The sequence below is a fragment of the Carassius carassius genome, chromosome 27 (genome assembly GCF_963082965.1).
Source record: "Carassius carassius chromosome 27, fCarCar2.1, whole genome shotgun sequence".
In the NCBI taxonomy this organism is placed as follows: domain Eukaryota; kingdom Metazoa; phylum Chordata; class Actinopteri; order Cypriniformes; family Cyprinidae; genus Carassius; species Carassius carassius.
The window spans coordinates 7,113,924-7,132,426 of NC_081781.1; the positions used below are offsets into that span (position 1 = coordinate 7,113,924).

At 35.9% G+C, this 18,503-nt stretch overlaps 2 protein-coding genes across 6 annotated transcripts in view; one reads left to right on the forward strand and one right to left on the reverse strand.

Moving 5' to 3' along the window:
- The window catches only part of coq8aa (coenzyme Q8A, genome duplicate a), a 33,438-nt gene extending 30,206 nt beyond the window's left edge, over nt 1-3,232 (reverse strand). The window contains exons 1-2 of one of the 3 annotated variants that reach the window (XM_059512375.1): nt 3,112-3,213; nt 2,652-2,691 (exon numbers count right to left, since the gene is read on the reverse strand). The gene's annotated coding sequence lies outside the window, so the exon portion shown is untranslated. Of the gene's footprint in view, nt 1-2,651; nt 2,692-3,111 lie in introns of all 3 variants that reach the window. The other 2 variants (XM_059512376.1, XM_059512377.1) reach the window with 2 other exon arrangements.
- Nucleotides 3,233-5,876: 2,644 nt separating this feature from the next.
- Nucleotides 5,877-18,503, forward strand: part of itpkb (inositol-trisphosphate 3-kinase B) — a 37,865-nt gene continuing 25,238 nt past the window's right edge. Inside the window, exons 1-2 of one of the 3 annotated variants that reach the window (XM_059512380.1) lie at nt 5,877-6,324; nt 8,258-9,508. In XM_059512380.1, coding sequence (XP_059368363.1) covers nt 8,438-9,508 — 1,071 coding nt within the window. In that variant the 5' untranslated portion in view covers nt 5,877-6,324; nt 8,258-8,437. Of the gene's footprint in view, nt 6,325-7,096; nt 7,207-8,257; nt 9,509-18,503 lie in introns of those variants that run through there. The other 2 variants (XM_059512381.1, XM_059512382.1) reach the window with 2 other exon arrangements.

The following is an 18,503-nucleotide window of genomic DNA, read 5'->3' on the forward strand; positions in this document are numbered from 1 at the left end:
GTGTCTGAAAACAGGTCAAATTTCAATGTTCCGTAACATTGTAGTCGAATACCTAATTCTGCGATGAGTGATCATCCCATAACAGGCAACAGGAAGACAAGACATAAAAAAACAAGGAAGTATTCAGTTTTCATTTCAAATACAGTTTGGATATCCACAATTAACATGGTTTTAGGTTCTTAAAACTACTAGCACGTGGATAATCGCAATAAAGACATGGCTCTCGAAAGCACAACACTAACTGAACAAATGTTTGCTTCAGTCTTTTTACAACGTAAATATGGATTAGCATTAACAACTACGTTGAAATTCATGATAAACAAAGCATTCCAAATGAACAACGTTTTCCATTTAGTCACTCTCACATTCACTGATGTTGGCCCTGGGTGTAAATATGTTCAAAAATGTGTAAACCCATGTTTTGTACCCTAATCTAGTAAACTAGGTATGGTTTTGCAATACACCAGCAAACTGTTACAACTGAGAGAGGCCACACATGCCTGGACATATCTGCATATTTGCAACCGAGATATTTAGCAGGTCAAACTGACAATGCTTATTGCAAACACTAAACACTCTCTGTAGGTTAACAAAGTTTTAGAGACCCACTGATGGCAAAGTTCACAAGAAATGCATTTATGTCAAACAGAAATATTTTGTAACCTTTACAGTCACTTTTAATCAATTTCATGCATCCTTGCTGAATAGAAGTCTCAAATTCTTGGAAAAAAAATCATGCTGACAACTTTTGAACATACTAACATAAATAAGAAACTTGTGTGTCTTGTATAGCCTGTAAATCTTGATTTAATGATCCCGCAGAAATGCAAAAGTTGGCTTTTGTTTTTATTTATGTTCTTCGCATTCAGTAAATTATTTTTAGCTTAGCCAAATGAATTTTATAAAGCACGAGAGGACTGAACATACTCAAGTTTCAGCCTTTTAACTTTTTGGAAAGGCTCACAGAGGTCAGTTAGCCAGAGCTGCAGGTCCTCTATGTGTGTATTTTCAGGAACTCTATGGGGGGGTTGGAGGTCAGTGAGGTGTAGGAATATTCCAGGATCATAACCCTTTAGAGGCATGATTTAGACATATCCAAATCTCAATCCATTGTTGCAATATGCCAAAATATGACTAAACAACATGACTTCTATAACCGCTGGTTTACACAACAATGTTTGATTAAATTAATGTTTGTGAGTGTGTTTAATAAAAAAGCACACATTAAACAAAACTTTTGCAAAAAATTGATTACACCCACGATGCCTCAATGTGCCTCAAAAAGCGTCAGACAATCTTTGCCCATCTCATATCTTTCAACTGTCAACACCCTCTTGTTTCCTTCACAGCCAAAACAATAGCTGCTCCTCCCCAAAACAGGACAGGCCTCTAAATACATCACACACTGAGGTGTCAGATAGAGAACCATGACACAAGCAACAAATGTCAGCCATTTTAGGACTCCCTCTTCTATTGCAAGGCAACCGCAGCCGTTATGTCATATAGAAGCGGAATATGAGTGATAAATACTGAAATATGCTTCGAGATGCAGGCCTTGTGGCAGGAAATCACCAAGAGGCCACGCTAGTATGAGTGAACCTAAACAACACATGCAAAACACAGCCAATCAGACAGTTAGTTAGGGGAAACACCCATTTTCTTTCTGTTTGTATGGCTGTGGTCAGGTTGTGAGCAACTGAACTAAACACTGTGGCACATTGTTCCTAGTTAATAATATGCTCGCGGGAATGTTGACAAAATCATGACTGATAATCATACATAAATGTATGAATGCATCATTTCTATAAACAAAATCAAATATAATGATTATGAATTTATGCTAAAATCCACTAATTAAGCATATTATAAATCTGCATTCATATTTTAAATTAAACAGACGTAAGCAAGGCCCCTATTTACATAAATAAGCAATTTATTCAAATAAGCAATTATTTTATGACTTAATTGTCATCTGCCTGATGCATTAGCTGTGAAGCAATAATGCAAAATCAAAACAAGCCACATTAATTGTGGCCTTCAGTCGCGTCATTTAAGTTAAAGTCTAGGTCGGTGCTGACATTTAGTATCCAAGCAGCTCTGCAAAAAAAGATTAGAAACAAAGATTTGGCTTAAGGCTTATGGGTTTTGTAAAGAGGTGATCTCCACAACAGCTGCCTTTATTTCATTTAGCTAACACATTAACACATCTCTGAGCTTGCTTTGTTTAACTGCAAAGAATGGCCTGCAATTTTTTTTAAAAATAATAATAATAGTATTTTATTAAGTTAGTATTGTAGTTTTATTTTCTTTTAACATGATCTAAACATTCTATGTAGTTGAGAAGCATACATTTTGTGAATGACTTTTTATTATTATAATTTTCAGGAAACATATCATTATTTAACTTATCATTTACTTCATTGGCAAATAGTATTTTGTTTGTTTGTCTTTGTAGTTTTAATCTTTTTAGAAGTCTACTTATTCTTCAACTAGTTTAGAAATAGAGTTAAAAAAAACTACTTAATTCAAGATGCATTATCTTGCTTCTCAATCAAACGTTTATATTAAAAACAAGACAAAACTGATAAAAAAAAAAAAAAACATGCATGTCATACAGTATCTCAACTTGTTTGCGCCAACGCTTAACTTACTGTTTTGCAAGATTTCTGGCACAAAATATCACCTGCAATCCTAAAGCATTAAAGAGGAAGGGAAAATATGTCGTGTAAACAGGCCTTGTGCTTTGACAGAGTTTTGCAATATTTATCAAATCAAAGCTAAACAATATTACTATATGCAGAAGTGCTTGGTTAAAGGAATATTTAAATGCTAAGTTACAACATAATGTTCCAATGACCACGTAGACATAATCAAAACACATGCACAGCGCACGTGTAACCTCACCAATCTATGCAAAGAAATATTACAGAAGCATCCAGATCAAAACAAGCAACAGACGACACGTGTGTTTTGCTCGTCTATTAGCCAGCGATCTAAAGTACACGTTACTCAAAAACAATCCGCTCTTTTCATTCCCTATTATCAATCAATTACTTAAATACAATGATATACGTTTCTTCACCCTAAGAAATAAGCTTCATTGGTACTTACCCCCAGAATTTGCAAATACGTGGCTGTGTTCACTGTCCAGCTCTGTTTTCGCGCTGTATCTGCGTCCATGAGCTGAGAGCTGTTTACCCTTCTCAAGTTTGCTTGTCAGAGCTGTTTAGCCCCTCCTCTGGTCGGCTGCTATTGGTTACTCAGTAGTAGCGTCCCTACAAAAAGGCGGTGCTTAGAAACTTGATCAGAGATTTTATTGGTTATTTTCTTCGTCACTCAACGAAAGTTGACCCTATATATGTTGACGAAGGACAAACATTTTATATAACACGCTCAAAACGTGTGGACGTTTTAACAGTTATATTATGCGGTAGTAAACTAGCGCCTGATGCAAATCAATAGCAATGTTTCAGGAACAAAAATAATTAATTAATTTTGTCTTACTGATGCAATAACTGTTTTGATTGTTTTTTTTTATTGGTTATTCATAAGCAGTTACATTACGAGTATTAAACCGATACTTACTGCAGTTTTGAACACATTATAATGCTGCAATTCAACGCATGAAATGCATTAAATTTCAAAACAACAGTATGCCCAATATGATTCTTTATTGCCATCTAGTGGTTTAAAATACCCAGCCACATGATGGAAATATTCAGTTGGCCTAAAAGCACACAGAGGTGATTGTTATTGCCCCAAAATAATTCACAGAAACTAAAAAGCGTGTATCTGAATGTAACAAAACATATACGAATCAATATAATATAATATATATAAATATATAATATAATATATAATAATATATAATATAATATAATATAAATATATAATATATATTTATACTGCCTCACAGGAGAAAAAATTTGAGTCTCACACATATAATAACTAGCTATAATATAACAACATAACATAACATAACATAACATAACATAACATAACATAACATAATATAATGTAGTTGCATTTACTGTAGTTTACCACTAGGTGAAGCACATGTAATACATTTTGATTCTGTGATGAGTAGGGAGATCAAAATATTAGATTAATTTTCATTTGTTTATTTATTTAATTGATGAAGGCCATTGAATCTATAATCATTAACATGTTAAAATTATAAATAAGGCTTTGTTTTTCCCATAGTTTAGTCTACTCTTCCATGTTGCCTATATTGTGGTTGTCTGGCCTGCATGTTAAAAAAAAGGTTAAAAAAGGACTTTAAGCTTTATGAAACATAAACTTATCAAACATACTGTACAATATGTTGACATACAGTAAGCTACTGTGTAACTTGATACATCAAATATCCTCAAGTAATCTTAACAATCATGTTTTAATGCAAGACGATCAGTCTGAGTCTTAACACTTAACAGCAGATTTCTTCCTAACTAATTTGAAATTCATATATATATATATATGAGCTCTACGATTGCATGGACATGACTTCATAGCCGCTGCAGTCGATAGGGAAATGTTGGTGGAAATGAATTATGTTCTCATGTTGCCCATATCCTGAAACTTCGAAAGATCTCAGAGACAGCTCTACTGTGAAGAAAGGAATCTTGTTATTGAACATCGTCATGCAGCCCATCTCAGTCATAGAGGATGGAAAATTAATTTTCATACCACCTATCTGCAAACCTGTCTCATTCAAATCAGAGTGGCCACTGAAGCATTATATTTTCCATCCACTTTACTGGTGAATATGACACACTTTCATGTGCTCGGTGGGGCTGGTCATCAGTGAATCAGAGAGAAAATCAGAGCGATGTAATCATACTGTACATTGGGAGCAGTACTAGGAATTGTTGTGGTAGGTGAACAATATATTAGCAGGTCAGTCCCAGTTAAAGAACTGGCTTTATATCATAATTTCTGACCTCTGACAGAGTCTAGGCCTGTTTTTAAGTTGTTGTTTTTTAATGAGCATACATCAGAGAAGAGATTCCCATTGAGCTACTAAGACCCTTCTTCTGCTTAGTTGGTGAGTCATTTAAACTACAAATATTGGTTGTTAAAAGAATTTTTTTGGTAACACTAAAAAAACAACTTTCATTAATAATATCAGCACATATAACTAATGCTTAATAGCGAGAATGCAAATATATTATGGATTAAGAACGACTAAACATATTCAATTAAGAATCAAATATTGAAAATGTAAGTAGAAAGAGGGCAAGAAATCTTTTGTTGCATCTTTTGTTAAAACATGATGATACTAATATATTTATATATTTTTTATATTAATATTAAATATTTTAAAGTGGGTATATAAGTTACTTATATAACACTTGTACCCAATTTTAAAATATGTTATATTAATAAAAATAAAAAAAATACACAGACAATTTTATTTTAGAAATAAAAATAAATGAATATACAAAAATATGAATACATTAATACATTATAATACAATATTTATATATGTACAATACTTTTATTTTAAATTAATATTTGCATTATGTGTTTCACCTGAATATATATATATATATATATATATATATATATATATATATATATATAGATATTTAATTAGCATGTTGACAGTTACATTATATACATTATGTATTTGTGTATTTTTATGTGTGTGTGCGTGCGTGTGTATATACTATACTATACTATATATAACCCTCAAGATAAAAACATACATACAGATTCAGTCAAGTGGGTGCAAACCTTTGTTTTGTCGATTTGTAAAATACGTGTAAACAAAACAAGAAACCAAACAAACATCCACAAATTTACGCATTCTAGTATAAAAGGTAAAAAATCAAATAGAGCTCTACTGTTCTGAGGCATTACGCGTTGTTCTTCCCCTTGTGCTCAATATGCGAAAGAGCTCAGGGAGGCTCTGCCTGTTCCGTTGAATTCAGACTCACTGTCATTTTAACTTCCTTCCTGCCTTTTGTACATTAAACAAACATACGGCTCTGACGCGAGGTGTCGAACAGCTCATGTGGTACACAGTAACACAGTTACATTGGTTTAAATGGGCGAAAGAACTCTTGGAATGTAACAGCAGCTGAGCAGTTAAAGTTATTATTCTGCTACGTGTTCCGAATCCACGAGTCCGTGCTTCAGCGACAGTTTAAACAACAGCGTCTGCAACAAGGAGAGAGACTTGTAAGTAAGCATCCGACTCTGGTGTGACATTCTGTAAAAGTTTAGAAACATCTACATGAAGGAGGAGACCTAAAACAAGTCAGAATGAACCAACTTGTCTTAACGAAGTGTATTGAGAGTATTGCAGAGATCTGTAATAATGTAAGTGTTTTCTATTCGGGGTTTGTTATTAAGGGGTTGTAGAGACATCTTAAGTAGTGATGAGAATACAATAGAAAGTGTATGTTTTGGGTACCGCTGTTCAGAAAACTGATTACAATACTATGGGAATATAGAAAAACTGCCCAGTATACACTAAATGTAAAGTGTGAATGTAAATGCATGTTTTCCACCTCTGCAAGAACTGTAATAAGGTTTTATTTAGAGCTTCAGTAGCTATCCATTTATGTTCTTATTATGTACTTACATTATTTATGTATAAGTATTTATGTACTTGTATATTAGTTAACAAGTGATAGGCCTACTCCCAATGGAATATAATTTTTCTTGGAATAAGAATGTGGCAAATGCTTCTATAGAGTTCATAAGAAAGTCGCCACGTGTTTTCCAGCTCATTCAAATTTAATAAATGCCAAAGAGTGGGCAGTTCAGTGAAGGGCTTTCATTGAGACGCTTAGAGCCTCACGAGACATTTTTTTGAGTCATTTAGTTCATATTAGCCCTCTGCTGTGTTATGATCATTTTGTGATGATGAACGGCTTTTAGACATTACACTTGTTGTGAAACACAAACAGTGTGGTACACCAGTGACGTGGGATGTCTCAAGATGCATTTGAGTTGTCAGAGCAATAATGGATCATTAAAATCAGGGAGGTAGTTGGCTTAAAAGCGAGGAGGTGCATTCCAGCCTTGGACTCTCCCCCTCAAGTTAAAATGCAGGGCACGATGTGTCTATCCCACATGACTTCGTAGTCAAAGCATGTGACATTTATCTTGACTCTATGAAAGACATCGCTATTTAATCGAACAACCAAAATCATCCTGAAGAGGTGGATGTTTTAATTCGCATATGGTTGCTGGAAGGTGAGCGTCTTGACAGAGCGTTTAGGAAAATTATATATTTGCAACTAAACAGTTTCTATACACATATATTTTGCTGCTTTCTTTGGGTGTTGACACTTGGTTCATTTGCCTCAACTGCAAAAAATAATTAGTCCCACTTGGAAAACTTACAGGAGATTGTTCTGGTTCATTATGAAATAATTTGCCTCAGTCTTTGAGTTAATCAAATTTCAATGCACCAGTACTAAACTTTTTCCCATGTCGTGGCTTCTGCTATAAATGGAAGCAGCTAATGGACACCTCACTGACTGTTTTTCCTTAAAATGCTTTACATCAGCAGGGTTCAGGCCTCACTGTTAGCACAGTAAAAATATTTTTGGTATTACAGAATTAATGTGCACCATTATCTTTTCGTTTACAGACTGGCAAATGTGATATAAGGGTTATGGTATTTGGAATATTTTTTGTTTTTGTTTTTTTTTGCATGAAGTTGTATTGTATTACACCCTCAGTCATACTCTTTTCCAGGCGAAGACATAAAAGGTAATGTTATGTTGAAAGGTTATATTTGATCCGCTCTGTCTATATTTCTGCAAATGAAAAAATTTATTTTGTCTGACGCACTTAAAACTGTGGGTTCATAATATGTAGACTCCCCTGAGTGAATAAGCAGTGTGATTTAGTAAAGATTACTCAGACAAATAAATGAGTGAGTATTAGTCAGAAGGATAGGCAAAACTTGGTAAAACAATTGGCAGTGTCTCACTGCAGAAGCCCAACGGACACATCTTGATAGCAATCAAAACCAACACAATTATAAAAATCTTTGGTGATCAGCAGAAGGCATTTACATGAGACACATTTATTGTTTGAATTTCAGCAGAAGTGTTTAATGCAAATGAATATGAAAACAGTGAATAATCAGCACTTTTGCATTTCTAAAATGTCCTCACACTTTTATTTATTCAATCTTGCTTGTTATCATAGGCATCACATTCAGTGTTTTGCACAACAGTACGCAAACTGATCTAAACCATAAACCACTAAACCATCTCTCTGTGCTTTGTTTCAGCCCTCCGCTAAAGCATGGACAAGTAGTGGATATAATATGTGAATAAGAAAGGAGTCTGTATTTTATTCTACGTGTCAACTTTCCTTGGTTCCTCCTAACAATGGTTGGCTCCAAAGCCCAGTGGACTTTGGATGAGTAGACCTAAATGGGAGCAAAAACGGACAGAGTCAGCCTGCCACTATGGCAGCTTATGCTCTGAACAGCCTGATAATGATGAACCCCAACAACCTGACCAATAAGAGCAGCCCTCGGACAGGAAGGCCTGTGCTCGCAGTGCCCAGTCGTTCTACATTTAGCCCCGTGCTGGGGGGCAGCGGAGGTCCCTATAGCCCTGGTAGCCTGAGCCCTGGGTCAGCAGGAAAATCTTTCGTCTTCCCAACAGGTACCAGTTCCAGCAGCCAAAGGTCACGTTCACCATGTCGACGGCCGGAATCGCTGGGCGTGCATGTGGGAAGTCGTGTGCGAAGACTGAGCGGGTCTGGCCTGGAGGAAGAACAGGAGAATGAAGAACGCCGTGCCGCTCAGCAACTCGAGCGCCACAAGGAACTGCAGAACGTGGAGGTGAACAAGAAGGTGGACCTTTTTGAAGCCCAAATATCGGCTCAGACTCACAGCCGAGAGGCTAAACGAAGCCCACGGATTTCCAGAAAAACGCCCCTGAATTTTGTCCCTGTCCAACTTGCCAATCTCTCCTTAAACCCAGAGGAAACCCTTGTGAGGCTGAACAAGGATCACTCAACGGGGATCCCCAAAGAACTGCAAAATGGAAAGCGCTTCTCTGGCATGGAGGAGGGGTTGCAGATCAGCGGTGACAAGAAGAACGGGGCTGACCCAAATACGGAAGAGGGCGGCCCACTTGAGAGCAGATCAGCAGAAACTAAGAGCGAAGCTGACAGCTCTAACGACAATCACTCCAGGACTTCAACAGAGTCCAACAAGTGCTCAGCATCTTGGACTGAGACATGTTTAACAAAGGAAGGAGCTGAGCCAAAAGAAACCCAGGCAGAGCCCGACGGGGTCAGTCTAGAGGTAGGCTCCATCCCCTCTGTCATTATTACGGACCACGGCATGGATTTCAGTGTGGAGGGCAAGGAGCCCCAGGTTAGTCCTCAACCTTACAGAGCCCTGAGGAAGCTCTCCTCTTCTTCTGCCTCTTCAACGGGATTCTCCTCTTCCTGGGAGGAATCAGAAGATGACATTTCCAGCGACACAGAGCGGTCCCCAGCGTTCCTGCAAACACAACAGAAAGCGGTAAGACCACCTGTTATACGCTGTTCTCTTTTATACTTAATTTGTTGGCTTTCGTTGACAGGATAGTGGATAATTTGTGGAAAATACAGTGTCAGACAAGAATGTGCAAATATTGGATCTTTAAAGGTACAACAGCTTGTCATTGGGACACTAACCTTAAGGGAGAACTTTGTATCTTATTTTGTGTCTTTTTTTTTTAATCTAAAAAGTGCATCTTAGCACCTTAGAGTTGTACTTTGTTTCCCTAAAAGTTCTACTATGCTCCTTTAAGGGGGAAGTAAGGTAAAAGTTGTCTTTTTTTAAGGGTACTTTCCCAGTGACAAGGTATTGTCCCCTTAATGGCACAATTTTTTCCTGGAGTGTACAGGAATCCAGACAGGACTGGGACTAGAACCAGATTCCATATGATCACATGTCTGCCAAAGCTCCGACAACCTCTTTCTGTTGATCAAGTCACTCTGATTCTGTAAGACACAGTGGTTCGATGGGTTTCCAGTTTGGTGGAGCAAATGTTGCTTATATTTATGAATTTAATGGACACAGTAATCAAATGTGACTTGCATTGCAGACAAGGTATACGTTTTATCAGTTCATCCATTTCCTGGGAGTCGAACCCATGACCTTGGTGTTGGTAGTGCAATGCTATATTGTTAAGCTACAGGAATGCTTACAAAATGCAATGATGCTGCTATCAAACACAAATGCTTTTTAGATGTCTACAGTTTCTGTGCATAGCAGAGATGCTTAGAAGTGATAGCTTGTACACGTACCGGCCAGTCCCACAAGTTGTGTAGTCTCGACTTCCTCCATTGCTTTCACACTGTCCTTGCGCTTTCCTGCTCGGGGCTCGTCTCTATTCACCCTGAGTAACTGTTGACATTCTCACATACAAAGGTACTTCTGTGTCTTGTTGTCAGATGGACTTTTTTTCTCTGACTTTATTTGGCCGCCCTTTAAACAAAGTACAAAAGCAGAGTGAGGAACAAACAGCAGTGTATAAAGTTAGTGACAGCAACTGATTCATAGGTCCATACTTTGAATTTTACTATAATAAACTCTAATAAACTCTTAACTTGTATGTTGTGTTTTTAATAGCTTTTCAAACAAAAATTTTCATTATTAGTGAAATAAATGAAACACGGAGACCTGCTCAATAGCATTAGCAGCTATAAAGAATTCATCTTATACCCCATCATATCCTGCACAAGTGACACGTGACAAACTTTCTAGGGGGTTACGTTTGTCTCTGTGACATGTTTGCCCTTATGAGAATGTATGGGCCTGCCTATTTAGGCATGTCGCACTTACAGATGCATCAAGAGACCCTGTGGCTAGTGTGCTGTTAAAGAGAAGCTCATTGTTTAGACATGGAAGTCACGCAGTCCTCCAGCCTCACACTAAGTTGTGGAATAATGTGCCTCTGCTTGCCACACAGGCTCTAGGCCGCAGGTCCCTAAATGTGACGTCTGTTCCTTATAAACACAGTGGAGAAGAGCAAACATCCTATTGTACCATCTGGAGGAATGATAGCACTCATAAAAGATTGTTTAACTATTCACAGTGATCACAAGAGCGAGATTACTTGATAGCCTTGAACTTCATCGATGGAATCTTTGGTGTTCATGTGCAATGGCTTTGGTTTTGGAGGGCAGACACACTATCAGAGCTGCATGTGGTTGGGATTCAGGGAACAGTCAATTAAAGTGAGCTTTCTAATCCTCACTTTACTGATCTGAAAAGTGTTTTCTATTTAATGATCTTTAATTAGGTACATGATAAGTGAATTTCAGTAGTCTACTAATTGACTAGTCTTAAAACGGAGAAGTCAATTAGCATGTTGTCAGTGTTGCTGCTAAAAGTATTTTTTGTAGTTTTTTAGTTTAGTTTGATTTGACATTTAGCGGCATGGTGGGAACAGACTTGGGACTCATGTTGCAGAGATATATGTGCTATATGTCGAAGTGCCTGCCAACAAGGGCAGTTTTACATTAAATTTTTTTTAAAACAAGTCTTGAGAATCTTGCATGATTCTATTCTGTTTTGCTTTGTTTAGCTGTTCGTATGTGAGATGTGTCTGATGCGTGACAGTTTGAAACCAGAATTAAAAAGGATAATAATACCTGTGGGTATTCTTACAAAGATTAGTCGACTATGCCGTGACAGAGTGGTCCAGGTTCAAGTCGGTCTAAGGTCATATTCTAGTACTGTTTACTCTCTCTCTGTACTTTCCTGTTGCTTTTAATTTGTCCTGTGAAATAAAGGCAAATATAAAAAGTTGAACATCCCTAGCTTATGTTCACACACAAATATATCCTATATATAAATATATTATATATTCTTCTGCCTTTATGTATATATATATATGTGTGTGTGTGTGTGTGTGTGTGTGTGTGTCAATTAAATTTATATATAAATATATATATGTACACACACACACACACACACACATACTGTATAGTTCAGTGCCGTTTGAAGTATTCTTCTAAAATCAGAATTTTTATCAGTCTCCTTTATTTCAGTTCAGTAATTTTACTCTAATTGCAATGAATAGGTAATTTCCTATGCAATGGAAGTAACATATATATAAAAACACAAGAAATATCGGTCTCTGCAGACTTTGCTTTCTTTTCTTAAAATAGCCTTCATGCTTAAAAATAAAAGTTCCAAAAGGGTGTTTTTGCACTGATGCCATGGAAGAACCATTTTTGGTACTGAAAAGAGCCTTTCAGTTAACAGTTCCTAAAAGAACCATTTTGGAAAACATTTTACAAATCTAAAGAACCTTTTTCGACTATAAAGAACCTTTTCTACATTTGAAAGGTTCCATGGAAGTTCAAGGTTCTTCAAAGAACCATTGATACCAATAAAGAACCTTTATTGTAGGAAAGCCCTTTGGCTCACATTGTGTTCATATACTGTTGAAATATACTGTGGTCATTTGAGTTTTTATTTTCTTCCCTCTGTTGTTTCCAGGCTCAGAGGGATCACAAGACTATCACAAGGAAGTTTTTCAAAGGGATATCACTAATAATGACTAAAAACAGATGCTTTCGATGATCTCATTCTTTCTTCCAAAACAGGTTTATTGCGCATTTCATGGTTCTGCTTAGCCTCTCGCCACTCACAGTAACACGGTCAGGGGTGAAATCCATGTGCAATAAACATATCTGTGCTCATTTTACTCTACAAACACTTGCAGCATGGTTTCTGTTTTGTGGGCTGCACCGGCTCTTCGGAAAATTGAATGGTGATAAAAAAAACCACAAACTTGTTATCAGTGCTTTCGGTCAAACAAGTGACCCAGAAAAGTTTCCAGTGGGCTTGCCTTTTAAGCGCTAATTGCGGTGTGTTGTGGTTTAATACTGCTAATTATGTCCCATGTGCTCAGCAGAGGGGATCCCTCAAGCACGGTTCCTTTGACAGCTATTGTACATTTCTCTTAACAGAGACTGCAAACTCAAGTCATTTTTTGGATCTCCAAATGTTTTCGAATAGCACAGAAAGTGAAACTATACCACAGAGGAGTTTCTCAAGATGAAACTTTCCATGCACTTTCTCCTTACGACCAGGTTTAAAGGTGTGTCACCAGGATGTGTCTGGGGAATGCACCTGGACTGGTTGTAAGATTGTAAAGTTTGTAAAAATGCACCATTTGCTCTGCTTTGCCCAGTATTAAAAAATAATTATTGTTGTGTATCTTTAAAAATGCTCTTCAGGCTGCTTTGACCCACACTTGCAATGCACTGTTGTTGTTTATTCGGCAAGTTCTATTAATAAGGAAGATCAGCTACACAAGATAACACTGTCCCAGTGTAAGTCAGAGGTGTGGTTCACTTTTCTGCATGCTCAGTAACTCCCCTGATCTGGTGTCTCCTTTTCCTGTGTCAATCAGACGAGGGAAGAACCCTTGTGTGTGTGTTTGTCTGTCTCTGCACAGAGGCTTGTGGTTACTTGCTCTAGCAAACCCAACAGCAAGTGTAGCCTAACCAAACCTGCTGTGAGCAAAGCTGTGAGCATTTATATTGCAAGTCTTTGCCACTTTTTGTTAACCTACCACAGTTCCGAGCTGCATTGTATTGCATGATTTAAAAAAGTTGTGTTACATGCAGCTGTTCTCATCTGGTGTGTCGCAGGTCTGTTCTAATAGGAACAGAAGGTGAAAAAAAACACAATGTTAAATGCAAATAATTTACCATAATAATGTAGTTAGGTACAGTTAGGACAGAAAAATTGGATTAAATAACTTCTAAAATGAAAAAAGAAAATAAAACATCAAACCATGCAATATAATATGTAAAAGAAAATAAATAAATAAATAATAAATAAATAAATAAAATACAACTAACCAAATAACAATGTATAATTGCAAAAATAAATAGGTAAAAAAAAATTCTGAAGAGGAAAAATACAACAATATACCCCCCCCCCACAAACAATATAATATATATAAAATATATTAAAAATAAAAATAAAGGTTATTTATAAATAATATAATAAATATATATATATATTTTAAATAATAAATTGAAACTAACTGTATAATTATGTATAATTAGTAAAGCAAAATAAAATGGAATTAATCAACTTCTAAAAGGCAAAAGAAAATACATCCATGCATTATAATATGTATAATTAAAATATTAAACAGAATAATAATAGTGTACATAATAATTAATGATACATTAATTTATTGTTTGAGTGTCTGAGCAACCGTACCACTATGTAGTGGTGTAAAATCTGGGTCTTATATCAAAACTGGTTGAAATCCACAGCTTTATTGTAAAAATAAGTATTATTTTTAGAGATTATTTTATGTATTTGCACTACACGTCTCCGGTTTCTAAAGCTTAAAAATGAAATAATGCTATATTTGTTCTGCTTATGTAGGACTTTTGATTTTGACTGTATTAGGTCAACACTGATTTTGACTGTATTAGGTCAACACTGAAATGCAATTACGCTACATTAAAATGATTAGCAGTTTAATAAGTTCTGCTGTATTAATGGTTGTTTTAACTGTAATATAAGCCCAACAGGTTTTAAAGTTTATGTGAAAATTGGAATAAGGTATGATGAAACATGTCTAGGCGCTGTAGGCTGCAGGCTACAGCATGTGGGCGGACAGCTTTCTAGATATAGTGTGTGCAGCACACATGTTCATGTCAAAAAAAGTTTTGCAAACTGAATGAACTCACTAACAGGCTGTTTTTTGTCAGTCTTAAAGCAATATCATGGACAGCACAAAATTATTTAATCATACCAAATAAGTCAACACTTTAGAGATCATCAATTTATTAGATAGTAAAAAGTGAGTGTTATAAGCTTAAAAGGGAGCCAGTAAAAATGTGCATAGGCAGTAAATGGGTGCCATCAGAATGAGAGTCTAAACAGCTCCAAACATCACAATAATCCACAAGTAATCCACACAACTCCAGTACATCCGTTAATGTCTTGTGAAATAAAATAAAAAATCTATTCAAACAGATGCTTCCAAAGAAAGAGTTCTCTATCCATAACGTTGCTTTCTCCAATGAAAAAGTCATCTGAATCAGGAGAGAAATATGCACAGATCAAAAACCATTTACAAGTGAAAACAATCCAAAACATTTCTAAACAAATACTGTATATTGGTGGATTTCGATAACAGAGAACAACAGGGGAAGGACTTTTTTTCTCTGGAGGAAGTGTTATTATGGAAAATGGACAATTATTTGGGCCAAAACCAACAGTTTAAAAAAGGTTTAAAGTTTAAATGTCGTGATAGATTTGTTTCTTACAAACACGCAGCTATTCACTTTAAAAGACATGATTTGATGGACTAGAGTTGTGTGGATTACTTGTGGATTATTGTGATGTTTTTATCAGCTCTCATTCTGATGGCAGCCATTCACTGCAAAGGATCCATTTGTGTGTAAGTAATGTAATGCTAAATTTCTTCAAATCTGTGCCAAACAAACAACCTAGTTAAATAAACCTAAATAAATCATTCAATATAGGTGTGGGAATTTGCATTAAAAAGTAAACAGGATTGTTTCATATTATAGTTGTAATCTACAGTACTTTAAATCTACTAGTGGCACCAAATAGAACTGCAATAATAATACAAGTTAGTTTAAAATAGGTTTAGCAAATACTTTCACCCTGCCCCATCTCCCATTAGTTTAGCTAACAGGTAGGTCTAGTCCAGCCCCAAACTTGCACCACTGGTTGAGGCAGAAGACACAGAAAGTTTTATTAGAGTCCAACAAGTCTAAATGTACTAAAAGTATGTGCTTTTCAAATAAAGACTAAATAGTCAGCATCCAGATATAGACTGACAAAACAAGAACTGTGTATTTGTTCAGTCTTAGCGTGGCTTTGCTCTGAACTCTTACACTGCTGCAGCGGCGTGCGAGCCAACCCAGCACAAACAGTTTTTGTGTGAGGTTGATTCTATCACCCCAACTGTGAGCATACAAGTGCTGTAGCATGATACACTGGAGGATCTGAAGGCTACGAGCAATGGAAAATGTAACACCCCTGTGGTTGACGGTTGCCTGGCGACCAGCTGACGTCAAGGCATGCCTGGTTCAAACAGCTGGGGTTCTTTGCTGCTACAGTGCTGCTGGAGGGAGCCGTTTCATATGCAACAGACAGGAAGTGCACCGCCCCCTTTTTTTGTTGCGCTGGCCACTTTTTTAACAACAGACTTCAATTGTAAGCATTGTAGAACACTTTGAAAATAGGAAACCACCCTACTACAACTCATGTGTGGTTGTTTACACTTAATATGGGAGGAAAGAGCGCTAGTTTTTATAATTGTAGTTAAATGTTTTTTATGGTTTTCCTTTTACCACTACTAATTTAGCAAAAAGAAGAGCCACAGAATGACATGAGCCTTTCTTAGCACAGCTGGCTGTGATAAGGAATGCAATTGTGACTGTCTTTCTGAGAAACAGATGAGTGTAATGGTTTGCTCCTGGAAATGAGCAGTGAGCTACTTTGATGCCCCCTGCACTTCGCTACACTCTCTTGAAGTGGTGACTTTGATGCACAGTCGTAACCCACGACCTGCAACTAAAAGCTGCATGCCTATCCTTATTACACGGCTTGCTGGAATACATGATTCCGATTGGTCAGTCATGGCATTGTGCACTGCTAAACTGTATGCATAACTTTCAGTGTCCATAAAATTATATATAGGCATTTAGCTCCAGTATAATGAAGTCAGGCTAAATTAAAGTTTGCAAAAAATAAATTAAAAATAAATAATAATAATAATAATAACTAACTACCTAAATAAATAAACCATTATGCATTTAACTGCATATGTCAAATTATAATTACATTTATTATTATAATTTGTAATTATGTAATTATAATGTAATTATTTTTATTTTTATAAAAGTTAAAATGTTCAATGAACCTAGTCAAATTGAGAAATGAAATAAGTATACACATATAAACAGTAAAATGTAAATGTATAAAACGCTATTACGTGAAGGCACCTTGTTTCAGCCATATTTTAAGGTATTGCATGCATTAGTGAAGGCAACAAGCTTCCTGAAAAATAAATTCAAGTCGTTGATGGCTGACAAATGTTTATTATACATAAACATATTTAATTTTATAAAAATTATACAAATAATAATGTATTATATAAAAATAAAACATATTTGTATAATAAAATATAGATTTTATATTATATTAAAACAGCAGAATTTTATTTTATTTGTGACATACTACTTTCTGTAAGCTGCTTTGACACAATCTGTATTGTATGAAGCACTAAATAAAGGAATAAAAAATTAAAAATAGTGTAGTGTTATTAATTTTTTTTTATATGTGTGCTGTTATGCTTTTGAAAAATCATAGCATTAGCTTAGCAACATTCTAACATGTCAAGACTCTTGTGCTGATGTCTGTGTAGTTGCTGCATTTGTAGATTGTTTCTAGTCAGTAAGTTGAGTTTCTGTGATAATTATGATGCTGTCTATGTTAGCAGCAGTAGACAGCTCACTGTGTTCTGAAGCAGAGCTTTTATGTTGTGTACATTATCCCTTACACAGAGCAGACCCACCCCTTCACAACTCCATTATACGTCATCTTCAAACAAGGAAATATGTGAAGAGGGTGTATTTTATTTCAAATCCCATAAGAAGCAAGTGATACAGCTTTCTGCTTAGCATCTTACAGCAGCTTTACTCCTTTGTGTACATTAGGGTGTAGTAAAACGGCAGTTTAATGGGAGGTCTTGCTTCTGTGAAAGAGCTCCCGTCATTGATGGGAAAAGACCGGTTTCAGGACAAGCAGGAACAGCTATGACATGCTTTGAAAGGGAAGGAGTGTCAAGAAACGTGACAGTCTAGTTCTCAACTGTGAAAATGGGGAATTCATGTTAAAATTATTCTTTCTGACTAGTGTTGAGCTGTATATCTTCCAACTGAAATAGGTATTAAAGAGTTTAGATGTTCCCAGTTTCTTGACACTTTAGTTCCTGCCTATTTTTATTTAATTTTTTTCCAGAACAGACATGGTCTGATGCCATTTAGACATGTACCTGACTTGCCAATGGAAACTTGTACCTCAGGATTTTCAAGATACAGATGCTGATCGGAAATGTCTTGCCTTTTCCCGTAAGAAAGTACTATGCTTTAGCATATCAGCCAGTAAAAATATGAACAAATACACAAATTACAAACACAGATAAATAAAAAATAATAATAGATTAGATTAGATTAGATTCAACTTTATTGTCACTGCACATGTAAGGTACAAGGCAATGAAATGCAGTTAGCATCTAACCAGAAGTGCAATAAGCAGTAAGTACAAAATATACAAGGTCTATATGTACAATAACTATACAGATAAGTATTATGGACATAATTTACAGATTTTAAATACTATAAGCATGATATACAGGTAGGTGTACTATGAACATACTATACAGATGGATTATGTAAAAGTGTATGTACACTATAGGCAGAACTATGAACATATGAACATAATTTACACT